General features: G+C 43.1%; 1 protein-coding gene across 1 annotated transcript in view; it reads right to left on the bottom strand.

The window, feature by feature from the left end:
* TACR1 (tachykinin receptor 1) overlaps positions 1-25,694 on the bottom strand; it is a 139,439-nt gene that overhangs the window by 65,737 nt on the left and 48,008 nt on the right. Inside the window, exon 2 of the mRNA XM_033124200.1 lies at positions 1,305-1,499. Within this exon, the coding sequence (XP_032980091.1) occupies positions 1,305-1,499 (195 nt within the window). The remainder of the gene's footprint in view (positions 1-1,304; positions 1,500-25,694) is intronic.

Below are 25,694 nucleotides of genomic sequence, written 5' to 3'. Positions count from 1 at the left end.
GACCCTCGATCCTTGGGGGCAGACAGGTACAGTGTCTTGTTTGACCTTTTAATCAGCTTAAAGGCCTATAATGATTACACCGTTATCTGATGAATTTGGTTCAATAACAATGTCTTACCTTTTGCATGGCATTTAGTAGTTTACAAGTGAGGATACATTATTTTGTTTGCTCTTCACAGCAATTATTTATGGGAAGCAGTGCTTTATCGGCTGCCATTTTAACAATCAGGAGAGACTGTGATCTTTGCCCAGTCATGGCTAGTAACGGGCAATCTTGTCATTAAAACAGATCTTCTGATTCTAACACCAGTGTTCTTTTACAACTCACATAATAGACCCAAGATTGTAGAATTCTAGAGGACTTTCGAAAGGAGTCACATTATCAAAGTACTCTGAGTCCAGAAAATTGATGGTAACATAAATGTCACATTGCTGCTCACTTGAGCAGAACAAAACAAAGAATAAGCCATTTCAATGTTGCCTCTTAGAGAAAATTGCCAGGAGAGCTTTTACAAACCCTAAATGTCATCAGTCAGGCCCCTGGTAGATAAGCAGACCTGCCCTGTAGGGCACCTGTGACTCATAAGGTCTCAATGCATGGCCTTGCCTTCTCATGCATTTTACATGTGTATGTCTTATTTCGCCCACTGTAACATCCTGGAAGGTAAACATTTTGATTTGGTTTTCCCCAGAGGCAGATCCTGACAGAAAGATTCAAGTGCACATGACTTATTTGGGAGGAGAGAGAAACACCAGTGGGGAGTGGGGTGGTGGTACAGAGAATGGAAAGTGGCCAACAAAGAGTACATCATTGAGCCAGTTGTTACCAGGCACCTGGAGCTTAATCTCAAGAGGAAACCCTGGACATGGTGTAAAACATACACCTCAGAGATCAACTCAACTCTCATTAGTCTTTTTTGAGAGCTGCTGGGCATGGGGGTAATTCCTCCCCTCTCCAGCACACTGTGCAAGAGGGCGGAGTGGCATTTTGTAGATTAGGAAGAAGTTCCCAGGCAAAGATATGCAGACACCGCAAGGCAAAGTCACGGGTAAAAGGAAGGAGGACACAGAAGAGGGTCTACTCTAAAAAGATCCAGGATTTATATATATAATTTTCTGTCAAAGCCCAGAATAGCATTTGAGACATAATGGTCCCCTGGTAACTATGGACAGAGCAACCTGATATCAGAGTGGTATTGAAAATGCTGATGGATAGACACTAAAGCCTAACCCACATAAGAATGTGGAAAGAAAGAAGTAATAAGAAAGAGCAAGGAAGGTACCAAGGAGTTATCTCTACTCACACTTTCTCATAAATTTTGTAGGGATGTTCCGGCCATTTGATCATGCATACCACCCTGTTGGGCATGGTCTCCGTGGTTGAGTAGTAGCCCTGGGGGAAGGACAGCAGGAGAGCCAGGACCCAGATGACACAGATGACGACCTTGGTGGCTGTGGCTGACAGCCGGGGCTGGAGGGGATGGATGATGGCCATGTACCTGGAACAGAGGAGAAAGGACCAAGTTCTGATTATTCACCACAATCTACACTAATGATTATGCATTGTTCTTGCCAAGGAAAAATTCCCAGAAGCTCTTGACTCCTGGTGATTTTTACAACTATTTTCTGATACCATTTTCATATGCTATGCTTAAGCTTTATGGCTCTTGACATAAAATGCTAAAATCCATAAGAAATAATCAGCCAGATTTTTAAATATTTGATACCTTTTTTCATAGGCTATCCTTAAGCTTCATAAAATGCTAAAATTCATAAGAAATAATCAGCCAGATTTTTAAATATTTCAGAACCCATCTAGCAACATTCCAGGAGAAGTTTTTATCATAGGAATGCTTATGTTAGAGACATGATATCCAGGTATAAGCCAGTGGTGTAGAGTGAAATTAGAAAAAAAAAAATGTTGTAAGTTTATTCAATATGAAGATTATCTTTATCCTTACTGGATTAAGGAAGAATGGTAATAGAAATCATAGTTTTTAAAGTCTTCATGTGACAATTTAAAATGCTAGCTGTCCTACATAGGCCCATAAAATTTGAAGGGAGGTGAATGTGTCTGTGTGAGAAAGCAGTGGCCTAAAGCCAACAGAAAAAAACAACAGCTCTTGGAGAAATCCTCATCAATTCTTTGAAAGTCTAGCAGTCAGTGTGTAGCTAACAACACATGCTTCATGAGGAGAAAGAGTCTCTACCTGCTCAGAAAGACTCACTCAAGTGTATCAAAGGCCAGAGTACATGAAACCTCCTTGCAGAAAGGGGGAGGGGAAGCAAAGTGAATGAGGTCTTAGGGCCTGGAGCCCTGCCTCCATCTCCTCCCACCTGGGACCAAGCACTTAATGGTGTCCTCTGAAGGAATGTGTACAGCCTCTGAGGTGTAGCAGAATGTTAAGGAACAATAAATATTTAAATCAGCATTTCCTGTCAGTTATAATCACATCAATCCTGCTTCCTCCATTAAAAAAGGCATATCCCTCTGTGTATTTTTCTTACAAAGTTATAGATCCATCCCTTAAATATGCATTTCTTTTCCGAGTAGCAAGTATGTCTTAAACCACTTTTGGGATTTAGATATTATCTGGAAAAAACTTCAGATTCACACATTTCATTCTCTGACACGCAGGTATTTCTGGCTTCCATGGATCAGAATGGTCAGTAGGGACTTCAGAAATGAGCAGATAGCAGCACAGCCGTCAGCTGCCTCCCCCTAACTCCACATAATTCTTTCTCTATACTCTTTGGACTCCTAGAATCTCTAGGCCAGAACTGGGGCCCAGGTTACAAGTAAAGCCATTTCACTCAGTATGCATTCAACCAAGTCACACTGGGCACCTGCTGCATGTAGAACACAGCATTTCCTTCTGGGCTCTGAGCTTCTAATTTCTCCAGGGAGTAAAGGTGCATAAATAAGCAGCCACAATATGACTGTAGGATGTGTGACCTCCAGTGGTAATCTGATAAGCACCTTAGAGCCTTAGGGAAGCTGCAGAGGTAATCAAGCCTTGGAAGGGCAGGTGGGCTATTGCAGGAGAGTAAGGAGGTACACTTAGTTGGACTTGGGGTGAGCCTGCTGAGTATCTGGCTTGGAGGGCAGGAAGCGTTCAGAGCCTCCCTCCCTTCTCTGTGTTATGATTAGATCTGACTTCCTATCCAGGAAGCTTGATGGCTCAGGTTTCACGAAGGCTTTCCTGAGCATCCTTTTAGAATCCTAAACTTTAGAATACCTTTCCCACCTTTTCTTGCTAGGGACTCAGGCTTCCCTTCTCTGGTCTGTAAGAGTGATGCTACTGAAGGTGTTCAGTATGGAGACCGGATAGTAGGGTGCTTCAGGTCAGCCTTTACATACAGTATGAGATGTGATGATAACCTCCAAGGAGGAAATCCCAGGACCTTTTCCTTCTGCCTCTTTTGGAAAGTGGGTAGGTGGTCTTGAAGTCAAGAGAGAGTGGAATTAGGAAGAGACTTGAAAAAGATTGTGGTGGGGGTGAGTAGTAATTTATAACTCTCTGGGCAAGTTTCCCTGGTTGAGTTGGTGGCTATTTGCCTATGACTCAACTGCCACCCACAGAACATCAAAAGGGCAAAAACAACTCTTAAGATGCTGTGAATCAAGCATTGTCTGTCTTCTTTAGGTTACCCCCAAGGGGCCACAGGTACTTCCAAGTGAGGTCCAGTATACTATAATCTTGATGACCTTCCATCCCCGGGGTGGTCTCCTGAAAAGAACTCCGGGAGGTCTTGATTTCCCTCCTGGATCTGCCTCTTTCTTGCTGTCTGACAGCAATAGAGCATGATTTACTCGTCAGTCATGGGGTTATGGTGGATGGGGAACCTCAAAATTAGAGTCAGCAGAGGTGGACTTGTGCAACCACTATCTTTGTCTTCTTTCCAGTTCGCCAAAGGGCTGGGCATGGATGGTCATGGCCAGAGTCTCTGAGTGTTTGCATTAAAATTGTAGGATTCCTTATTGGATCATTTCCCAGAGGCAAGATCTTTCCCATACAAAGCTGGACATGCAGCCAAGAAGATGCCTTTCCTTTCTAGCACCACCCAGGCTCTTGCTCTCACTGCAGCTGTGCATTCTTGGGAAATTAAAGAGGACGCATTGGGGAGAATGTTGTAACTACATTGCCCCTTTTAAAATATCTCAAACGCAGTATTTTAATTTGTTTTTAACTCAGGATGAATGATCAATCTTAAATAAACATACCCTAACACCCATCCCCATGCCCAAGTTGGCGATACACCATTTGGAATCTAATATGACTGGGGCTTAAGGGGGATTGCATCAGTATATTGGTAGCTGCAGCTCCAAATAGGTGGCAGAAAGCCGTATTTTATCTCTATTGCAAAAACTGCAATTTGGGAGTCCATTTCAGTTAACTCTCTGCCGTTACTTGCGTGTAAGAGCCATTTCAGTGACAGATGAAAGTATTACCCACATAAAGCCAGAGAGAATAAAAAAGATTGGCTTTAAAAATGTATATATTTTTATTTGTTCAAAATACAGCCACTTATAAATCTTCCTCCTTTGTTTATCTTTTCCTTTCTTCTTTCTATCTCTTGTAATCCTCACTGCTGGGCCTTGGGTGACATGCTTCTTTCTTATTTACCCCAAAGCTAGTACTGTTTGGATATCTTGTCTGCAAATGGAAGCATATTTTCTTTTCTACTGCCCATTCCTGGCTTGGGTTCCATGAACATAGATTTTTATATTTATTTGTAACCACCCTGAACAATTCTTGCTTATTAGATTATAAGTTATCACTGAGCAAGTGCTGCAAGCCCTGGGAAAATACATTCCATAAATATTTATCAACTGCATTGTGCTCACGAGACTAGAAGGCAGTCAATGAAACGTCTTTCTAGTTTACACATTAATCAGGCTGCCAGAGACAGGGTTCCAGAGGCTGCATGAGATGTGGATTAGATTTTCCATTTCAGGTTGTTCCAGTCCCATAGAGGGCCACTGGCTCTGATTTAAATTGTATGTGGCCTCCCAGCTGAAAAACCTGAGGTGCTGTCTTCCTCTTGCATGATTTTGCTTTGTAAAAAGAACTCTCCATGTAGTGCCTTAAATCTGGCAACATGTAAGTCTGTAGAGTTTAAAAAAAGGCAGATTGAAACAACCTTACTGTGAAAAAGAATCCCATATTTCTGACAAGTTCCGTATCCTCATAACTTCCTCCTGTACCAGCCCTTCTGGTAGAGAGGACATTTTTCCTATCGGTCCCACTACTCCCTTCTACAGACTTTCCCTTCCAATTCCAGTCCCCACCCTCCCTTATTCCCACTCATTTCTTTCTGGGTTGGTACAAGTTTCCTTTTAAGAGACCATATCTTCCTGGGTTCAAATGACCAGGAGTGGTGACAGCTGAGAGCATGGCTGCTACAGTTTAGTTCAAGGATTGGCAAAATTTTTCTGTAAAGAGCCAGAAAGTGAATCTTTTAAGCTTTGTGGCCCATACAGTTTCTGTCGTAACAACTCAACTCTGCCTTTGTGGTGTGAAAGCAGCCATAGACAAGGCAACTATTGGGCATGACTACATGCCGATAAAGTTTTATTTTCAAGAACAAGAGGTGGGCCAGACTTGGCCTCCTGGGTCATAGTTTGCTGACCCTGGGTCTACTTTATGGGAAGTAAGAGCTGGAGGAATGAGTCCCATAGGAGAACATGGTGTACTCTTCAGCAACACTCTTTACCTTTGACACACTGAGGACTCTAAGACTGAAACTCACTGGGTGGATAAATCTTATAGCGCACAGGCAGTCAGTGAGGTGGTCAGTCACAGTCATAACCCAGAATCCCGCCTCTTGTCTGAATAGAATGGTCACTCAGCCTGGGATGTTTTTCTCCATCTCCTCCTGGCTGGCTCCTACTTACTTTCATGGCTTGGCTAGTCATCATGTCCCGTGGCTGGGTTAGGTGCCCTGCCTTACTGCTGTGACGATCTCTAATCTTGTGGTGACCACACTTCACTTTGTCTATTTGCATGTCTATCTATCTCTTCTCTCTTCACCCTCCCCAGATACGTTGGGGAAGGCGGTTGTTGTGACTTATTCACGTTGGTATCCTTGGCCTCCCTCAGCCTAGAATGTAGTAAACACTCCATGAAAGCTTAATTGAGTAAATGAATATGCAAATTTCTTGGCACATCGCAGGGGCTCCATAAATGGTTGTTGTTTGAAAATAAATGCAGCAGGAGAAATACATATGTATTATAACTTTATTTCTTTCAGTCTGAACATATGTGAGACTATTGTGTGAGAGTAATTATTGCTCAGTGTTTTCTGTTATACAGACATCCAGGATCCTCCTGAAGTGACCTCCCTGGACCTGGGTTCTCAGAATTTCTTGTTTCTTGACGTTAAATCCTTAAATAAATTCTCAGTGAGTATCAGTTGACTAACTTCTGCATTGACCAGTATGTTGGAAACTGTGCAGAATTCAGTCCTTCTGGTAGCTCTTCCTCTGAACTACAGAGTGATACCAAAAGACTGAATTGCTCCATTCTTTCCCTTCTTTCTCCCCACTCCCTTCCTCGTCAGGGAGCACACAGTCTTTATACCTGAGATCACTAACATCCATCAGTTGGGGTTTTCTTCTAGGACCTTTCTCTAATTTTCAAAATCCAAGGACCTCATTTGGCCAGATGACATGACCAGCAACTTTGTCTATTCAACTAAGCTCAAGCTCACAAAACTATAACCAAAGGGGCCTTTGAGCAGCCAACAGAGATGACCTAATGTTCACACACTACAGAAGCATTTTTAGTAATGGCAGAGCCCCTCACTTCTTCACTGCTATGTTATCCACAATTCTATGAAGCACGAGTTTTTGGTCTCTAAGCCCAATGCAGATTCACAGCCCTGTCAGTCGCCTCATTTAATAAGCAAGGGCATAGTCAATAAGATCAAAAGAAATGGATGAAAGACAGATGGAACCAAATGTGACAATTTAGAATGAACTGAAGGAGGGGATGTCGCTGACGGTTGTCCAAGTTGTCCTGCCCGACATGATTCAAGGAAGATTCACGTGGTTTAAAGATGATTCAGATACAGCATCTCCAGTCAGGAATGTTCATGGCTGATTTGTTTATAATTTCTAAGATCTGCAAACAATCCAAATGCCCACCAACAGGCGACTGGATAAACAAAAAATGGCATATTCATACTATGGCATACAGCTCAACCACAGTTCATTCATTCTCAAAAAGAATGAACTATGGACACACACACACAACAACATGAATAAATATCAAAGAATGTTATGCTGAGGGAAAAAACCAGACAAGAAAATAGTATATATTCATGATTCCTTGTCCATGAAGTTTTAGAACAGGCAAACCTAGTTTATGGTGATAGAAATCAGAAACCGGTTGCCTAGGGTGGGGCAGAGATTGGCTAGGAGGGGGCATGAGGGAAATTCTTGGGATGACAAAAATGTTCTGTACTTGGGTGGTCTGGGGCATAACTTGGGTGGTCTGCCGCCATGAAATCTCATTGAATTTATGTGGAGGTACAGTGCATTTCACTGTGTGTAAATTATACATAAAAAACACCGGAACCCCGATGTCTCAGCCTTTAAAATAGAAAAGTGTATCCCTGCCTTTTCTGTCAGCTGAGGTATAAGAAAAGTCTATGATTCAGTCCCTATGACCATTATCAAGGAAAAGCTTGCAGCCATTCTGAACATCATCTGGATGTGGTTAAAAATGGTTGATGTGACGGATCTGCCAACAAACGAATCTTCGATGTGGGAGGCCACACCAAGTCCTGTTGAACCTGAGTGTTTCTGCCAGGAGAGGTGGGCCAGATTTTTGTGAGCAGATGGTTACCATTGGGAAGGAGCAACACCAGGAGTTCAGTCAGCTGATCCTGGGGAGTCTACAAATCACAATAGACATGCAGCCCCTCCGTGGTTGGATGGGGCGTGCGGGCAGCTAGGGTGGAGCAGGACAGGGCTGCGTCTTTTCTAACTGAGGGAGAAAAGACAACAAGTCCACAGAAAGATGGAGGATAAGAGAAGTAACACACATTCTCCTCCCCGCCCTACTTGAAGGCTCTCGCCAAGGATTGACTGAAGTCACTAAGTCACTTCCTGGCTTGGCAGACCTCTAACCATGCCTTTCTTCCTGTAAAGGGCCTTCAGACTTGCGTTTGCGTCATCAGTCCTGAGCCTTTATCCCATTCGTCCTCTGGGCCACAGGATAATGCCACTGTCAAACTTGAGTCCTTGGTGACACTCCCACTTTTGGCATTTGGAACTAAACCCAAAGTGACACGTGAGAAACTCAAGTTTATAAAAATTTGATTTGGAAAGTGCTAATGGGGCCACATTAGCTCCGGCGGCGGAGTCAAAAGCAAAGAGAGAAGTTTGGAATGTAACTTCGAGATTTTAATTACTAACCAGGGGAAAAAAAAAGAATTGTATTGATTGAACTTTATGGTTTTAGTGGCAACTTAATAATGAGAGGAAGTTACATTTTGGGCTTTGTCGGCACTGTGCTTTTTGGTCTCCCTGTCTCTGGAGTATTAAATAACCCTCTCTGTCAGCTAGGTAGGAAAATGTAGTTGGCCATAATCTGAGATGGGGTTGAGTTTTCATTTTATCATGCAGCGTGGCCTTGATGCTAAGTTAATTAATGTTTTCTTTTATTATTCTTATTATTTTTCAATTATAGTTGGCATTCAGTATTAGTCATTTCATATTTAATGTTTTCTTCTGACCAGTTTTGAAGTTTTTGTGAGTGACATCAAAAATGCATTTCTTGTATGGCTGACGCACCCATTTTAGTGGGCTCTATAGAAATCGCCACAGTCACAAGAGGTGTGTTTAGGGTTTCCTTTATTCTCTGCCGTCCCCTTCCCCAGAGTGACAGGTATGTTTTCGGATGACCATAGCCTTGACTTTTAATCTCCATAGCAGAAAATGTAAAGCAGGGCACCTGAGACAAAAGGGTGGGGATTTCAGACAGTGGTGTGTTCCCACCTTCTCCTCCTCAAGGCAACCTATCTTCTCCCACAGATCTCATTCATTCACTCCACAAACGCAGGATCCATCCATGGGCTGGGATTGGGGTGCGGTGAGTGAGGCATTCACTGTCAGGGTTGTACAAGTGCAACGTTGGATTCTGTTTTTGTTGAAAATTTTGATATTTTCTTCAGCACAGATTTTTTTTGAACTAATTTTGATATTTTAAAATATTGTATTAAAATATTATTTGTTTTGATTGCTGAATTTTTTTTATACCCTCTTCAATTTTGCACCCCAGGCCAGTGCCTCACTTGCTTCACCTTAGTCCTGGCCTTGGTCACATCTCCCACTCAAGTACACCAGGGGGACAGTCACTGATAAAACGAGGTGTACTCGGACTCAGGTAATGGTGGAACTATTGTTGGATGATGCTGGCCTTGTCAATCATCTGATGACCAGCTAGTGATGCTGCATCCTCTGCCTGTCGTCTTATAATGCCCCAGATCACCTGACCATGGGGGGCAGGGCTGGTGGGAAGCCTGGAAAATGATCACTCACATGAGCAGGATGGAGGCGGAGCAATCCTGCTCTGGAGAGTAATCTGGGCACCCTTGCTACAGTGATTTTGCCTTTTCATGTATAGTGCAAATCCACAACTATTTCCTTGATTGATTGATTGGTAGTGCTTTCTTAGTTAAAAAATCTTTTGACAGCAATACGTTATAAAGAAACAAGAGTGCATTATTTAATAAAAAAAATAAGGGCTAGATTTCTACTTCTTATGGAATTTAATGATGAATGTGAAACCTGCACAAAGAGATTTTAGACATTTACCTTCTATGGGGTCCAAGTGTTATCACTGAACCCGTGTAAGCCAGAAGACACAACTCTGCTGAAGAAGTGGCAACACCTGTGCCAAAAAGTTAGTAGTTATTTTATGACTGGGCCCAAAGACGTTGATTTAGCTTATGCAGTGCAAATGGTGTCTTTGCCCATCATTCTGTGAAGCATGACTTTTCATTTAGATTAAATGACTGTTCTAAATTAATTTCACTCTTTTTCAGTTCCAATTTTTCTTGTGCACGGACAAAAGTTCAAGTGATAGCTATTAATATGTTGGCTCAGTTGGTAGAAGAATTTGGCAAATAGCTAAATGATTATAATTTTATATCGGTGTCATCAGATTTTTCAAATAGGAAAGCAGTTAATTCCAATAATGGTTCAATTCTTTTTTATTCCAATTCATGACTCAAAGTTTTTGGGAAGGTGGAACAACCGACATTGCTGTGAATGTTATCATAAACTCATTTTAAACTCCAATAGGAAAGATACATTTTTTTGTTTTGGTACTAATCTGAATACAATATGGTAAAAATAATATCCTCACTAAGTTAAGAAAATGATGGACTAGAAATGTTCTTAGAATAGGTTGTGATACCTACAATTTGCCACTGTATCCAAACAAGTTGTGATATTTTACCAACTGGAATAGAGGGTATAGTTGTTGAAATTTACAATTTTTTTTTGTATGTGCAGAGTAATTGACCTGAATTTTCTTTTTAGGTGATACAGCTGATGATAAATACAAAAGTATACTTCAATAAGACTTTACAAGTGTTTGCGCCTTTCACAAACTGTGTTGTAAATTCCCCTAAGTAATGATGCTAAATTTCGATAACTGAGTACTCTAAGTTTTAGAAGCATCTTGTTTTAAATTAGTTAAAAAATCTTTAATGAAAATATTTTCAATAAAGTTTCCCAAAATTTTAGCTTTGGAAGCTTTTAGAAAATCGCAATTTTTGAATACAAATCTGGCACACAAAAAGATATTGAAATTTATCCTTATAAAAGCAAGAGAGGAGCTGGACAAGGTAAACAATGAAAGCTTTATGGTGTACACAAATTAATTTTGAAATTCTTAAACTGATTTTAGGAATATTGTAACTTGTGGGAAGAACTGTTTGATAGATCTCCAGTTTCTGTTAGTAAATAATTTATATCCTGTATCCAAATGGACTGGTGTGAAATTGGGTAGAAGTATAATTTTACAGGAAATAAATTTGGTAAAACATTAGAAAGTAACATTGAGACAACTTATTTATCAACTTAGACAACTTAATTTTGTCTCTTAAACATATTTTTTTTTGTGTCTTTGTGCTGCATTCTGGATAAATTTTTTGATCAATCTTCTGGTTCAGTGATTCTTGCTTCAGCATTTTTAATCTACCACTTCATCCAGTGACTTACATTTCAACTCTTATTATTTTTCAATTTTATTTTCTAACATGATTGGCCAGTTTTTAATGTTTTTCATTGGCTCCTCATATTTTCAAACTTCTTTTTAATTTCTTTATACATAATAAACATAGTTTATATTCTGTGTCTCTATTAACTCTAATAGCTGAAGTCTCTGTGGGTTGGTTTCTGCATGTTCTCACTATGATTTGTTTCATTATCTGTTTCATTTTGACTTCATCCTCCTTATTTTCTTTGGAACTTTATTTGTGAGAATTCATTGATGCCTGGGTAGCATATTTTCTCCTTCAGAGAAGATATGTAATAGTTTCTGCTAAGAATGTGGGAGGACTCCTGGGATGGGACACCGGTGAACTAGATTTTAGAGTGAGGTTTTTTCAGACCAACTAACTGATATGATTCTGGCCTGTATGCCCACGTGAGGACTCCTTTTCTGCTGCAAACTTTCAAGAGAGTTGTTGTTTTTTTTTTCCTGTTGACTCAACACCAAGGTTGGAGTTGGGCAATTTTCCCTGCAGTCCCTGGTAAGGTAGACATTTATTTCTAGTTCTTTTTCAGACTGAAACTGTAGCCCTTTGCTTCTCAACTATAAGAGAAGGTATCCCATTAAACAACCACACTGGGCAGGTCCTAGGCTTTGTGTCTGTCCCTATACCCTCTCAGTCAAAGTCAGGGCACTGTCCTCAAGACAAAAACCTAGCTTCACTGCTCTGTCCAATACTTAGAAATCCAGTTTTCATTTAAATTTTGACATGAGTAGTCCTCCCTTTCTTGCAAGGTAATTCATTTAACAAGTTGTGTGTGTGTTATCTTATCCAGAAATTTGTCGTTAATTTCAAGAGCATCGATTAGGATATCTAGTCTGTTATTTTGCTGTTCTGCTGTCTTATTTTTCTTTTTTCATTTTATTGTCTACTTATTTGGAGTAAAAATTCAAACAATATAGGAGGAGATAAAGGGAAAGCTTCTCTCTCACCTCTAGTCCCTATGAGAAAAACATAGCTAACATGTTGAACACTTGGGAAGTGCCAGGCTCCATTCTATGTGCTTTTTGTGTATTAACTCATTTGATTTTCATCAACTCTTTCAGTCCAGCTACTATTATAACCCCCATTTTCCAGATGAGGAAATTGAGGCTCAGAGTAATTAAGTAACTCATCCACCAAGTGGTGTGGCTGGGTATGAACTTGAAAATCTGGCTTCAGAGTCTTTACCTTGTGTTTTTTTTTTTTCCCTGTCTTTGCTTTACTTTTAATCACGGTACTATCCAGGATTGTCACAACTACTGTCAACAATGGATACAACCTTCCTTTCTCTGCACATACAAACCTCTATATTTATACTTTTTCCTGCATTGCTTTTTTTATTATTCATTGATTCAATATGCATTATTTGATCCTCTTCTATGTCTGTAGGTCAGAGCTCAGTACATTCATGTTTTGAAGGAGCAGTCTGTCTAGAGGGGGCTGCACATACTTCCATGATAATGAAGATACAATGTGCTGTGTGCTTCAGGAGAGTTACGGTGTGTAGGAAGCATGGAGCAGACAGGAGTCCATTTCAGCCTGGGCAGGGAGGACAAGGAAGTTTCTCAGTGGAGGTGTTGTTTGAATTTGACCTTGAAGGATGAATTGGCATGTACATCTATGAAGAGTGGTATGCCACATACTTTCTAAGAGAAGGCAAGAGCATATACAAAGTTCTGGGGACCTGAAAAGAAATGGCTTGTTTATGATCATGTCTAACATTTTATTAGATGCTTATCAGGATGGAGCAAATACTGCATCTTCTATCCTTTTGCATCCCCGTGGTACCCGAGCAAGCACAACAGCCCTTAGTGATGGCACGATAATTGATGTAACGGCTCCCTCTATTAAGCAAGCAGATGGCCTCTGAGTTTGCTCCCTCCGGATGTTGATGGGAAAAAAAGGATAGAGGGTTGAGTGAGGAAGGACACAGTTTTGTGGTCTTTGCTCGTGAAAGTGCCCAGAGAGAATGTTAGTCTCCAGGGCAACATATGAAGGACGCTAGGATCAGGGCTGCCAAACAGAGCAAGAGCCCAGGAGAGGGAAACACACTTTCCAGAAAGTAAACACAGGCCTGTGTTTACAGACCACGCTGTGGCCTGTCCTGCTGGTGACGTAGGGCTGCAGCCCCTCCTGTCTGAATTATGACTTTCCTCCTTCCGTGATGCTCCCAGCACAGCACATACTTCTTTCTCTCTCCCCGTCATTCTTACTTATTGCCTTTGCGACTACTTAATCTCTTTTGAAGTGATTTCTCAGAGTCTCAGCTTTCTCCTTGTAAATAATGGCAGGTACTGTTTACTGGGCAGTGATGGCTAACTGAGATAACACATGAGAGTGCAACACACAGCCCCTGATGCACAGTAGGCACAGGACACATAGTCAGTCTCCGCTCGCATCTCTGTAATGCCTCATGCCCAGAGCCCCCACGGTGTCTTCTCAGAGGCACAGTGCCCAGGTTAAACCCGGGGCACCAGACGTCTATACTGCTTACATTGTCAGCCTGACCGGCTGGATCCAGGCCAGGCGCCCAAAGACACTCAAACAGCAGAAGGCCAACAAGGCTGTGGCGTCAACTTAATAGCTTCTGTCAAGAGTGGAAGTACTCAATTTACAACTTAAATACTATTTCATGGGAAAACATAAATTGGAGCAGTAGTTTGCATCCCCACCATCTCCATGTGTGAATTCCACTGAGACATTTAAGCATGACAATGGCTAAAGCCTGGTGTCACAGGCTGGGAAAGGGGTACTGAAATTCAGCCAACTGTACCTCAGACTTCCTCCAGGGTTGGCTGGAGTGAATTGCTTCCTTGCAAGGGGACCCCAAGACCCGGCTTCTCTGAAGGAGGAACCTGATTTACCTTCTTTTGCCTCCCCCAGGACTCCCCCTCCATTCAGTATCCTGTTTCACTGCCTTTTTTTTTTTTTTTATAAATCTCATTTCTGAGAATGGTTGTTAGAAGTTCACCAGAGAACTGTGGTGACACCCAGAACTAGTACAGTGTTGTCAGAGGACCAACACGCAGATTGTGAAGGGGGGGATGGTACAGGAGAAGAACATCTCCCCAAGAAAGAAGGAAGCGCGTGGGGAGGGCTGGAGTTGGTGGGCCCTGGGTCTTGTGGAGAAGGGGTCAGGCCTGTTATCTGACAGGGCACAGCTTAGCCTCCTCAAGCTTCCAGGGTTTTCTGTGCAGCCTTCTCTCTGGCCTTCCTTCCCGCCCTGCATGGTGGTTGCTCCCTCGGGAGACGTGGGCCTGAGGGCTAGGTCCTCTCTTCTTCATTCTTATAACAGCCCAGAGAAGAGAACATACCGCATTTGTACTTACTGAAGTAGTGCAACCACAAAAGATGAAAACTCCTCTGACAACGAGGCAGAAGGAAGTGAGTTCTAGTCTTTAGTTTTCTCTGCACCAGCTGGCATGAGCTTTTGGCAAATTATCCTCTGTCTGAGTCTTGGTTTCCTCATTGGTGAGCAGTTTCTGCAGACGTTCTGTAAGGCCTGAATACAACTTTTCCTGTGCGTTTCAGCCCTGAAGGTGGAGCAGGGCCACTTCTCTCAGCTCCAGGGAGTCCTGTCCCTTCTCTGATCCCAGACCCATCTTACAGGACCTCTCAGCCAGCATCTCTCAAAGTCCCCTTCGTCCCATCATAAATTGGTCAAATTCATAACAGGCACTTGAATTTTTCCATCTCACGTGATTATTGTGAAGATCAAATAAGACAAAAATTAAGGACTTGTAATTGTTATATGAGGCATTGTTATAGGAAGAGTCACCAAACGGATGTTCAGGCCCAGGAAAGACAGGAAGAAAGACAACTCATCAAGGTGTGTTGTGCCACATTGAGAGTTTTAGAAAGATTGTAGACAAATGGAGTGGATGCTGGCAGAGCAGAATGGCTGGCCAGCTATCTAGGGGAACCCGTGGTGCCCACATCTGAGTTAGGCAGGGACCTCAACAGATAAGGATAAGGATGTCCTAACCACCTATTTATATGGTCCCTGAGGAGAAATTGTTAGGTCAACTGTAACTCTCTAGACTCGAAGCAACTTGGGCCGTGAGTGTGTCCGTGTTCCTTGCATGCTGGTGGCACACGGGACCTCAGTGACTACACAGGCTGCAAGGTTGGGAGAGGGGTTAGAGGTTGTTCAGTCCAGTCCCTTCCCTAAACACACGAGGACACCGAGGCCCAGAGAGGTGATATGAACAATCAAGGTCAAGTTTCAAGCCAAGTTGCACTTAAAGCCAGAGGTGGCTCTGGAATTTCTATATTGAAAGCGCTAAGGGAAGAATTCAGGTTGAGGAGATATTGGGCAGGCTGTCTTGAAGCTGCTTTTATGTAAGACTTTACATAAGATTGAAAGTGTCAACTATCTGTATCAGAAAATAGGAGGGAAGAGCTTGATGCAGATGGGAGAGAACTAAAGTCACCCTCTGGTATCAACACAGCTTTTGCCCACTCTGTCTCCTGCTCTTCTCCACTAGATGTGGTCATCTGAACATTTTTAGGTGAAGGGGGAAGAGGGCCTTCTGTGTTCACAGGGCACTGAGCCCACCCTCTGGATTGGGTAGCCCCAACCCCACCCCTACCAGGGGCACAGGGAAGCAATAGTGAGTAGCTGAGTTAGGTCCAGCGTCGACAATGAATGTTCACCTGCCTTTCCATCTCATGCCAAGATTTAGAAGATCAAAAAAGTGATTTCTAGCAATAAACTCACTAGTACCAACCGCTGTTATTAAAAAGCAATTTGGAGGGCTGACAGAATTCATTACAATGGGATTTTACTGATAATAATAATAACTGCAAACAGAAAAGATGACAATTTTCACCCAGCTGTGCAGTGCCTGGCGTGAGGGCAGGAAAGGACTCCCTCCCACTGAATGTTGAAGGGCTCTGACCTTCCAAGGTCTTTTCTGTGCCTAGGTGACAGGTGTCACAAACAGATTAAAGACATTTGTTTGAACAGCTTCAACGTCTTTGTTTTTGTTTCATGGCTACCCAGCTGGCTTTGAGGCCTCTCCTCTCATGGTTCTCTTTCTTTCCTTTATTTTTTTGACTATTTACTCTGAGTGGTTGCAAGTCCCTTGGGTGACTGGCCAACCGACAAAGACGGCCACAGGGCACTTCCAGAGCTATTGTCTTATAAGGATCTGTATAGTTTATATTCCAAGTGGCTGTTGGAATCTCACTGCTGCCTTCTCACCAAGCTGGACACCCCACCTGAAATGAAGCAGGACAGTTTGGTCCAACAGATTTGATATGGCTTTTTTTTTTTTAACATGGTGGGGTCTATATGTAGAAATGTTTTCTGATATCAAGTAACATGTAGAAAATTACTTGTCCATCCCCTTTGCCCCTTCATTATCCTTACCACTCTCAAGCTCAGCTTTAAGGAAGGGTTGGCGATGATGGAGGGATAAGATATGGGTTGGAGCCCAGGGAGGGGATGGAGGAACCTATTAAAACACCTGGAGTAGTAATGGTTTGATTTTTAGTAGCATCATCATCCATTTACCATTGCTTACTCCTGGGTATCCACTGGGTCAGGAACCATCCACTCCTCTGGAAAAGCAGTGTTCCCCTCAGATTCTCTGAGAATGATGCCTTTTGTATCAGTTATCCAATTCATCACACACTGGGATCTCATACCTAATCACTGTCTGGAGCAGAGCCAGCTGTGGCTCACCACAGCCTCTATTCTTCCCTCTTTCTTTGTTACAAAGCCCTATTTGAGTCAGGTAATTTCTCACCAAAAAAAATGTAAGTGGAAGATTGTGTAAGAATTCCAAGAGGGCGCGCTCCTTTCTCCCTTCTCCCTTTATCCTTTTTGCTACCTAGAATTTGGATGCAATGACTGGAACCTCAGCCGTCACTTGCGACCATGAGGGTGGCCTGAGAATGGATGGAAGCCATGTGTGGGGGAACAGAAAGATAGAAGGAGCCCAGGTGTCTGATGGTTTCATAGGGCCACAATACCTGTGCTTCTGTGGCCACTGGCTTTCAGATAAGCCTAATGTTTGTATGACTCTGGCATTCTTAAAATGTTGATCTGCCTCCCTCTGGAATTGTTTTATGTAATAGAATAAACTCTTGTGTGTTTAAGACATAACAGTTAGGTCTCAGGTACTCTCATCTGATCTAAATCCTAGACAATAGCATTTAGCACTTGTAAGTGGATACCGTAAGTAATGGAATCTAAAATATGGCATTAGATTATTGGAGAAAGGGAAAGAAGGTATTAAGGACTCAGGGATTGCAGGTTGGAAGCTTGGTGACTCTCATTATGCAGTGGCCACAAATTTGGTCAATACATGGCCGCCTGCACCTTGGAAGCCAGATCTCAAGCTACTAGAGCCTGAAGCATGAGGGCCAATGGTATGTAGGTTCGTTTCTTGATGTTTTTGTAAAGTCCTGGAAGAGCAATGAACTCAGGCTAGAGCCAGAGAGGCTGCACACAGAAATGGGAGGAAACACAGCTTTGCTATGAGAGGCTTATTATTTGGAGCATTGCTGGGTTAAAAAGCTCCAACTGGTCTCAGGTCTGAGTGAAATAATTATAAGTGGTGTTTGTTCAGTGCACCCCAAGAAGGAGGTAAATTGGTGAGCTCAAGTCTTAGCCTGGACACCCATCCCATGAACCACACTGGTATTTTGGGGGACACTGGGTCTCCCTGTGGCCACTGACTTTCCCAGCATTTGCATATCTCTGACATCCTTAGGATGTCAAACAACACATCCCATGTCTTTACAGAGCTTAATAGCAAGGCCAAATTTTCCTAAACTCAGACAACAGCTGATTTTAGTCCACCCCTACAAGTTATTTAACATTAGTATTTATAAAATAGAGTTTCTATAAACAGAATCCTAGCTATGTAGGTAGAGTGGTCACACATGGTGCTACCTTCAACTCCCTTCCTCCTCTAGGTCTAAGAGAAAAGTATTCCTTAGAGATCCAGCTGCATATGGAGAACTTTGGCTCAAAGGATCTTCCACTGCTTGAGATGTTAGGATGCTTTTATCCTTCCTAGATGCATCCTCTTGTCCCATACGCCTAGATCTTTAATATGTTGGTTCATGATAGGATCTTTGCGATAGGACACCTGCAGAACATTAACTATACAATGGTAGGTTTCACCAGTGCTGCTCAGGACATGCACACCTCTAAGGCAACTTAATAGCTTCAAATAAAATGGCTTTGACTTTGAACCCCAGCGGAGAGGTGTACTGGGAGACGAACACGTTAATATTTACCATCACATAATCCCTCAAAAACATGTCAGAAAACTGGGGCTCATGAACATGCAGCAGTTAAATGGTAAAAACGGGACCCTACCCATCTGTTATGTCTGAGTCCGAAACCCATGGTTTGGAAGGGGTATGCAGAGTCCTCCCCAGTTCAGAGATCCTCTGGACAGGCAGGACTGGGAATGACCCCGTCACAGACATTTATTTATTTGAACCACCTCTTATGTGCAGGTGCTGTGTGCTGTGAGACGGTTCCACCCTGGGCAGGGCAATGAGTGGATAAGTTCACTGACGTCTTTGCTTCCTACCCATGGCTGAAGCTACCTAGCCTGAATTGTTGCCTTCTTCCCAAGAAAGTATGTCGTTACTTGAGAGGGAATAGGCTACAGGGCTAGAATCGTCCCTTGCCCATGAAGGTGTGTTCCATTTTGTTGACTCAAAATTGAGGGTGTGTGTAAAGAGGCTCACCCCAGGCCGTTGGGGAGTGTTACCCAGTCGATGTGGTTGTGTTCTGATGAAGCCTTGGACTGTACCCCACGGCTATACACCGTGGCAAACAAACTTCTCCTGGGCTGTAGTCATGTCAAAGGGTGGGAAATCTGCCTCTCCTGAACTGTGTCTCCATTGGCCACTTCTGGGGTCCTGACCTATCACTGATGGCAGCCTGGAAACTCACCCACTTATTCTTTCATCCTAATACTTAACTGAGTGCCTACCAGAGCCAGGCACTATGGCAGGTACTGGGGTGCAGAGGCAGAAATAGTAAATCTCAGGGAATTCTGGTCCGATGAGGATGATGGATGGTAATCAACTAAACCTCCAAATAAACACCAAGTATTATTGTGGTAAGTGCTTTGAAGAAGGGCCATAAGATCATGTAACAAGGGGATCTGGACAGCCGTAGGGGTCAGGGAAAGAGTCTCTAAGGAAGTGACATTTTAGCTGAGCTCTACAAGGTGAGTTGGATCTGGGGGTGGAATGATTCTAGAGATGGAAAGGGAACAGCGTGTTCAAAGTCCTGTGGGGGAGAGAGAGCGGCACGTTCAAGGCACTGGCGCACAGGGAGAGAGGGAGAGAGTGTGAGATGATGATCATAGCTGATACCACTGGGCGCTTAGTCTGTGCCAGGTGCTGTTTAAGGGCTTTGCATATGTCAACTCATTTTGTCTCCATAACAACTCAATGAGGTAAATGTTATGATGATTCACATCTCACATATGAGGAAACTGAGCCACAGAAAGAATAAATAATGTATACAAAGTCATACAGCTAGTAAACAGTTTGAATCTCCAGAGAGCCTAGCTCCACAGTAGTGAGCAGGGTGAGGAGGTGTCTTCACCGGAGGGGAATGGGAAACCATTCATGTTCTTGAGGCAAGGTGCTGGGTGGCCTGCTTTGTACCCTAAGGGGTCCACTCCGGCTCTTTGAATGTTGCTCTGTGCACGACAGAGTTGGGGTCATCTTAGACCCTCTGCCTTAAGTCTTCATGACGTCCTGGGACATGTACGCATGTGGCTATGGGCAGGTAAGAATGATGCTCATTTAGAGAACTGAAGTCTCAGCATCCTATGTCCTCAGGGCCTCAAGAACTACTATAGAAGGGACTGGTGGCTAAGGGCCTGGATGAAGCCTCTGTAGGCATTAAAAAGTCCATTCACTATGTCTCCTTGCTCCCACAGGAGAGACGAGCATAAGAAAGGCTGTCTGTGCTTTCCAGGCCACGATGACTGCCTTTGACCAGGGACCAGGGGCCTTGGAGGCTGCGATGTCTCTGTACTTACTGACCGGCTTCCTTACCTCTAAAGTGTTAGGAGTGGACTAGAGCACTGCTTCCCGCACCAGGCTGGTCATCAGTTATGTAAGGAACCGTTGGAAAAAAGTTAGATGCCATCTCCCCTCTCTAGACCTACCAAATCAGAATTTCTGGGAGGAGGCCCAGAAATCAGTATTTTTGAAGAGCTCCCAGACTGAAGCAGATCACTTTTAAAGCCTCTTTTTGCTCCAAAATAATGATTTTTATCTTTCCTTCCATTTATTAATTACAATGGGAATAGGCAGAACTAGACACAGTACCAAGACGCTTTATATATATTTCCTATTGTCTAATGCTCAGCCCAGCCTTTGAAGCAGGTAATATAATTGTCATCTGACAGACGAGGAGACTTAGGCTCAGAAAGTTTACTTCCCGTTCAATGCTTCACACTTAATAAACACTGGAGCCAGGATTGGACTCTGTTTCTAAAACTCAGCTCCTTCTGCTAACCCAAGGGTGCTCAAACTTCTCCTTCAAGGGCCAAACAATATATGTTTTTGATTTTGTGGCCATATGATTTTTATTGCAACTACTCAACTCTGCTGTGGCAGAGGGAAAGCAGCCACAGCAACGTGTAATGCACACGCGTGGCTGTGTCCCAGTGAAACTTCATTTATAGGAACACGTGGCTGGATGGATTTGGGCCATCGATCATAGTTTGCCCATCTCTGTATTATATAAAGTGTTAATTTAGCCTTCTAAAGAGAAGGGAAAGGAAATTAACATTTGTTTAAGCAGTTAGTACTGATACTTAGCAAATGGAGCTGTCCAGGCATCATGCTGTATTCTTCATGGCTTTTATTTCCTGTAAACAGGTATTATCATCCATATTTTACCATAAAGAAACGGAGGCACAAAGTAATGAAGTTATCTGCCCAAGGTTACATTGCTAGTGAGGAATTGGGGCAGAGGAGGTGTCTGTTAGGCTGGAGTTAGGTGTCTGCCAGGATTCTAATCTGGGTATCTAACTTCAGTGTCTGTAATTTTTCTACTACAATGAGAGCAGCCTCCATGCTTCCTTGCTATGACGACAAGGTGTAACTATGGGTCCGGTGAGCTCTGTCTGACCCGTGAGCTTTGGTCTCCTTCCCCAACTCTGTGAGGCTGTGTAAAGCAGTATCTTTTTACGTATGTCAGCCACTGGGTCCCTCCTATAGAGAACAGAAACAATTGTATATGAAATCAAATATTTCAGAGCTTTCTTTCCCCTGTATATAAACAAGTAAATCATCAGCGTTCAACAGTCTGGTGACAAAGTAATCTCCTTCCTGTTGAGATGAAAATAAGGGATTTGAGAGGCTCCACTGGGGGAGAAATAAAAACCTAAATTGTAAATTTCTTTGAGACACAGCAGCCAAGATTCTAACGTCTCCTTCAGGAGAGGGTAACACTGAGGTGAAGAGTGCAGCACTAACGTTAGACATCAGGTAATGCAACAGCCCTGCTCAATATCCACCAGCAAAATGGGAATAAAAATGGAGCCCATTAATTCTAGGTGCACATCCGGGTTGTTAATGGGGAGGGAAGACATATCACTCAGAAATCTGCTTTTATTCCTTTTATTAACATGTTTCCATTAAAATGGAAGTGGAAGTCTCATCATATGGAACAGTCATTTCAGGTATACTGTATGATTATCTCTACCTTTCCTGGACACAATGGAAATGGAAATACTTGATTTCATCCATTAGCCTTTGAAAGTTACAACTTTGGATTTCTCCGAGTGGCCTACTTTCTTAGTTGTGTGTAGACACTCTATTTATTAGGAGGAGGGGGCTGGGTGGGTGGTACGTACCGGCTTCCTCCTACTCAAGTTAACTCAGAAAGGCCACAGGCAAATGAACATGATGGTGGGATGCTAGAAGTGGCAGGAAGGGTTTTTTTTGTTTGTTTGTTTGTTTGTTTTGGAAAAATAACGAAAGCAGGCAAATGTCCATCTGGAGAAATGACTTTAAAAGTCATCCTAAGGAAAAAGGAAGCCCGATTTGCCTGTGAAGTTCACACAGGCAGATTATGTGAAGCATGTGTTTTACGTGAGCAGTGGGCAGAGCTACTTTAGTCTTCTTGGGTACTTCCCAGCTGCTCTGTTTTAGGAGGTTCTCACAGGGGGCTCTTGAAAAGGCTGTTCCCGTATCTGTTAAACCAAGTCCTGTCATCTCCCTTCTGAGATTCAACTCAGGAAGACCCCACAAGAAGCCCTCCTCAAGGTCTTTTTCTAATCACCTCTGCCACTCTATTGATACTAAAATGCAGCCTCAAAGCACGTTGTCCAATGGCTCCATATCTTGTCTGCACAATGAGACTATAAGCTCCTTGAGGACAAGGAGCAGATTGCATGTTAATTATTCATTCTTTGTGGTGTCTAGAATGATGCCAGGTTCAGAGGATGCAGGTGTCACGGGAGACCGCTTTGCCCTTCAGGGCTCCAGATTACTTTGGCTTCAGCTGTCGGTGGTGTAACCTCGGTGAAGTCCAAAGTCCTATACATGATATGTGGTCTTTCTTTTCATGGTTCCTATTGTGACTAGTTCCTGAATGCAGAGACTATCTCTTTTTCTCCCTCATTCACCTCGATGCAAAAGTCACTCTTTACTGCTTTCCATGTAAGTTGGTGCATCTAGTAGTAGCTGGGAAATTAGACATTACGAGAGGGTCTCATTGGGCACCTCACATCATCGTGTTGGCTCTCTTTTCCCCGCTCTTCTCTCCTTGGACTGCCTCAGAAGCCCTTGTGGAACTCTCCAGCTCTCCCAGTTTGCAAATCCATACCTACAGTGTCGCAGTACAACAGAATCAACTCATCACGGGACCCATTCCTCCTTAGAAAAGAGTCTGAGCTATAAATGAGAACTTTTCCTTGCTTCATTAAACAGAACTTGCTTCAACTCTTGCCTCTTCAACAAGAAACTTGCCTTAATAAAAGTGTTTTGCATCACTGATGACTTGATCTGAGAGCCGGGAGCGGATAGTCATCACGCGGGGGGAAGCTGTGTGGCCTGGACAGCTTGAAGGACAGTACAGGAGACAGGGCTCTGCCTGGGATGGCTTAAGCACATCCTGGTGTGGAGGCAGAGGCATGGACCAAATGGCCTCTCTGATCCATCAACTTATTCCCATCCCACATAATCTGGAGGACAAAGGAACCAGGAAAGAACAAGGGAGAGAAAGTGTCAAGCTATGCCTTTGTCCTCCCACGGTTCAATTTATAAATAATCATTGGTCCTCTATCAGGCATTCTATTAGACATGAGGACACAGATGAATGAGGTCTGAACCTGTCCTCAAAGAGCACTGATATGTGCTGGAAGTGTGTCATACCTTCTCCCATTAGGCAACCCCATGAGGATTCTTGGATATCCTGACAGGGCGGCTTCCTTAGTCTATGCCAGTGATCTACTTTTCATGCCTCCTGGAACTGTGGTGTGCTTGTTAGGCTGGACTCTGGTTTCTTGCAGCTGCATAACCTACTGTCTGCTCCAAGCCACCACTTAAGTCCAAGCCAAGGCCTCTGGCTGCTCTTTACTGTTCTGCTGCACGTTTCCAAGCCACAGCCTAAGATATGACGGGAAGGAGAGAGGAAACATTTCTTGCACTATCCTCACATATACTGTGATAACCCTGTGATAATCTGTTTTTATCCCTCTTTTATGGATCAGGACACTGAGGTTCAGAGAGAGTGGTTAATAACTTGCCTAAAGTAACTCAGCCAGTGGAGGCTAGTGGAAGAGAGATGGGCTCAATCCCAGAGTCCCCAGCCTTGCTCCCACATCCTGTCTAGCATACCACTAAGTCCATTTAAGGTGCTGGCTCATGCTTTCTGGGTGTTCAGTTTTTTCATTCCTCATGCCAATCTTCATGCCAAGCTTGAAGTTGCCAACTAGTTAAGTCTCAGGAGAAGGTTGTTACCCAATAGGCCTTCTGCTCCTCTGGGTTTTCTTTCTCAAGAAGACAGAAGGGTCACAGTAAGTTTGGTAACAAGTCTGGTGTATGTTGCCAAACTAGAAACAATGGTTCCTGCCTCACTTATAAGCTCCTCAATTAAGTCCCCGAAAGTCAAATGGGGGTGGGCAAAAGCAACAAAAAAATGAAGGCTAGAAACACCAAAGACACTGGAGGCCGGAGCACTTAGAGAAGAGGTGATTTCATTATTAGTTCATTCATGCAACACATTTTTGAGTGCCTGGAACTGTGTAAGTTTCTGAGGACAGAAGACAGATAAGATGTGGTACCTGTTTGAAAGGAATTTATGTTATATGAGGTCTGACAATTAAGTTCATGAACTCATCCTAGAAAAAGTGCTACATACCTCATTGCTGAATATCACTATGGTCACCTTCGAAGTGCTCCCCTTGGGAAGCTATGCACCAACACCAGTGCCTAGTCCACTCTTCAAAGCAATTTTGGAACTCTTTTTCTGGAATGGCCATCAGAGCTGTTATCTTATTACTCTTGAGGTCATCAAAATGTTTTCCTTTCAATATTTCATTTATCTTCTGGTAAAGAAATAAGTCATTGGGGGCCAGATCAGGTGAGTAGGGAGGGTGTTCCAATACAGTTATTTGTTTACTGGCTAAAAACTCCCTCACAGACAGTGCCCTGTGAGCTGGTGCATTGTCGTGATGCAAGAGCCATGAATTGGTGGTGAAAAGTTCAGGTCGTCTAACTTTTTCACGCAGACTTTTCTGCACTTCCAAATAGTAAACTTGGTTAACTGTTTGTCCAGTTGGTACAAATTCATAATGAATAATCCCCTCTGATATCCAAAAAGGTTAGCAACAGCGTTACAAGTTCGCGAACTTAATTATCTGACTTCGTATTAGAAAGAGGAGGGCATGCTAACGAGAGGGGAGGGCAAGTTAACCAGAGAAGAAGGTGAATTAACCAGAGAGGAGAACATGCTAACCAGAGGGGAGGGCAGGTTAACCAGTAACCACTGGGAGGGCAGGTTAATCAGAAAGGAGGATCTAACCAGAGAGGACCCGTGTTAACCAGAGAGATGTATTATTATCCCAAACCTGGCTGGTCCTCAGAATCACTTCAGTTGTTTTATAAATATATGGATTCCTGGATTCCACTCCTAACTTAATGCATTGGAATCTTCCAGAACCATCATTTTTATTTTTTAATAAGCTCCCTAGCTGAGTCCAACAATCATGGCATTGGGAAGAAAGTATCATAGGCACATTACAGAAAAATCTACTGGGTGCAGTGTGGATGCCACAGAAGGGTTTGCTGGTACAATTCTGGGCTTTCTTAGAGGAAGTCATATCTGAAGTAAATTGCAATACAGCAAGTAAGGTGCACAGGGGTGCGGAGAATGGGGAGGGAGGAGGACTCACAGGTGAAAAGCTCTCAACGAG

Source organism: Rhinolophus ferrumequinum, chromosome 13 (assembly GCF_004115265.2).
Source record: "Rhinolophus ferrumequinum isolate MPI-CBG mRhiFer1 chromosome 13, mRhiFer1_v1.p, whole genome shotgun sequence".
In the NCBI taxonomy this organism is placed as follows: domain Eukaryota; kingdom Metazoa; phylum Chordata; class Mammalia; order Chiroptera; family Rhinolophidae; genus Rhinolophus; species Rhinolophus ferrumequinum.
Note: the sequence above shows the minus strand (reverse complement) of the source record. Positions and strands in the feature narration are given on the sequence as shown.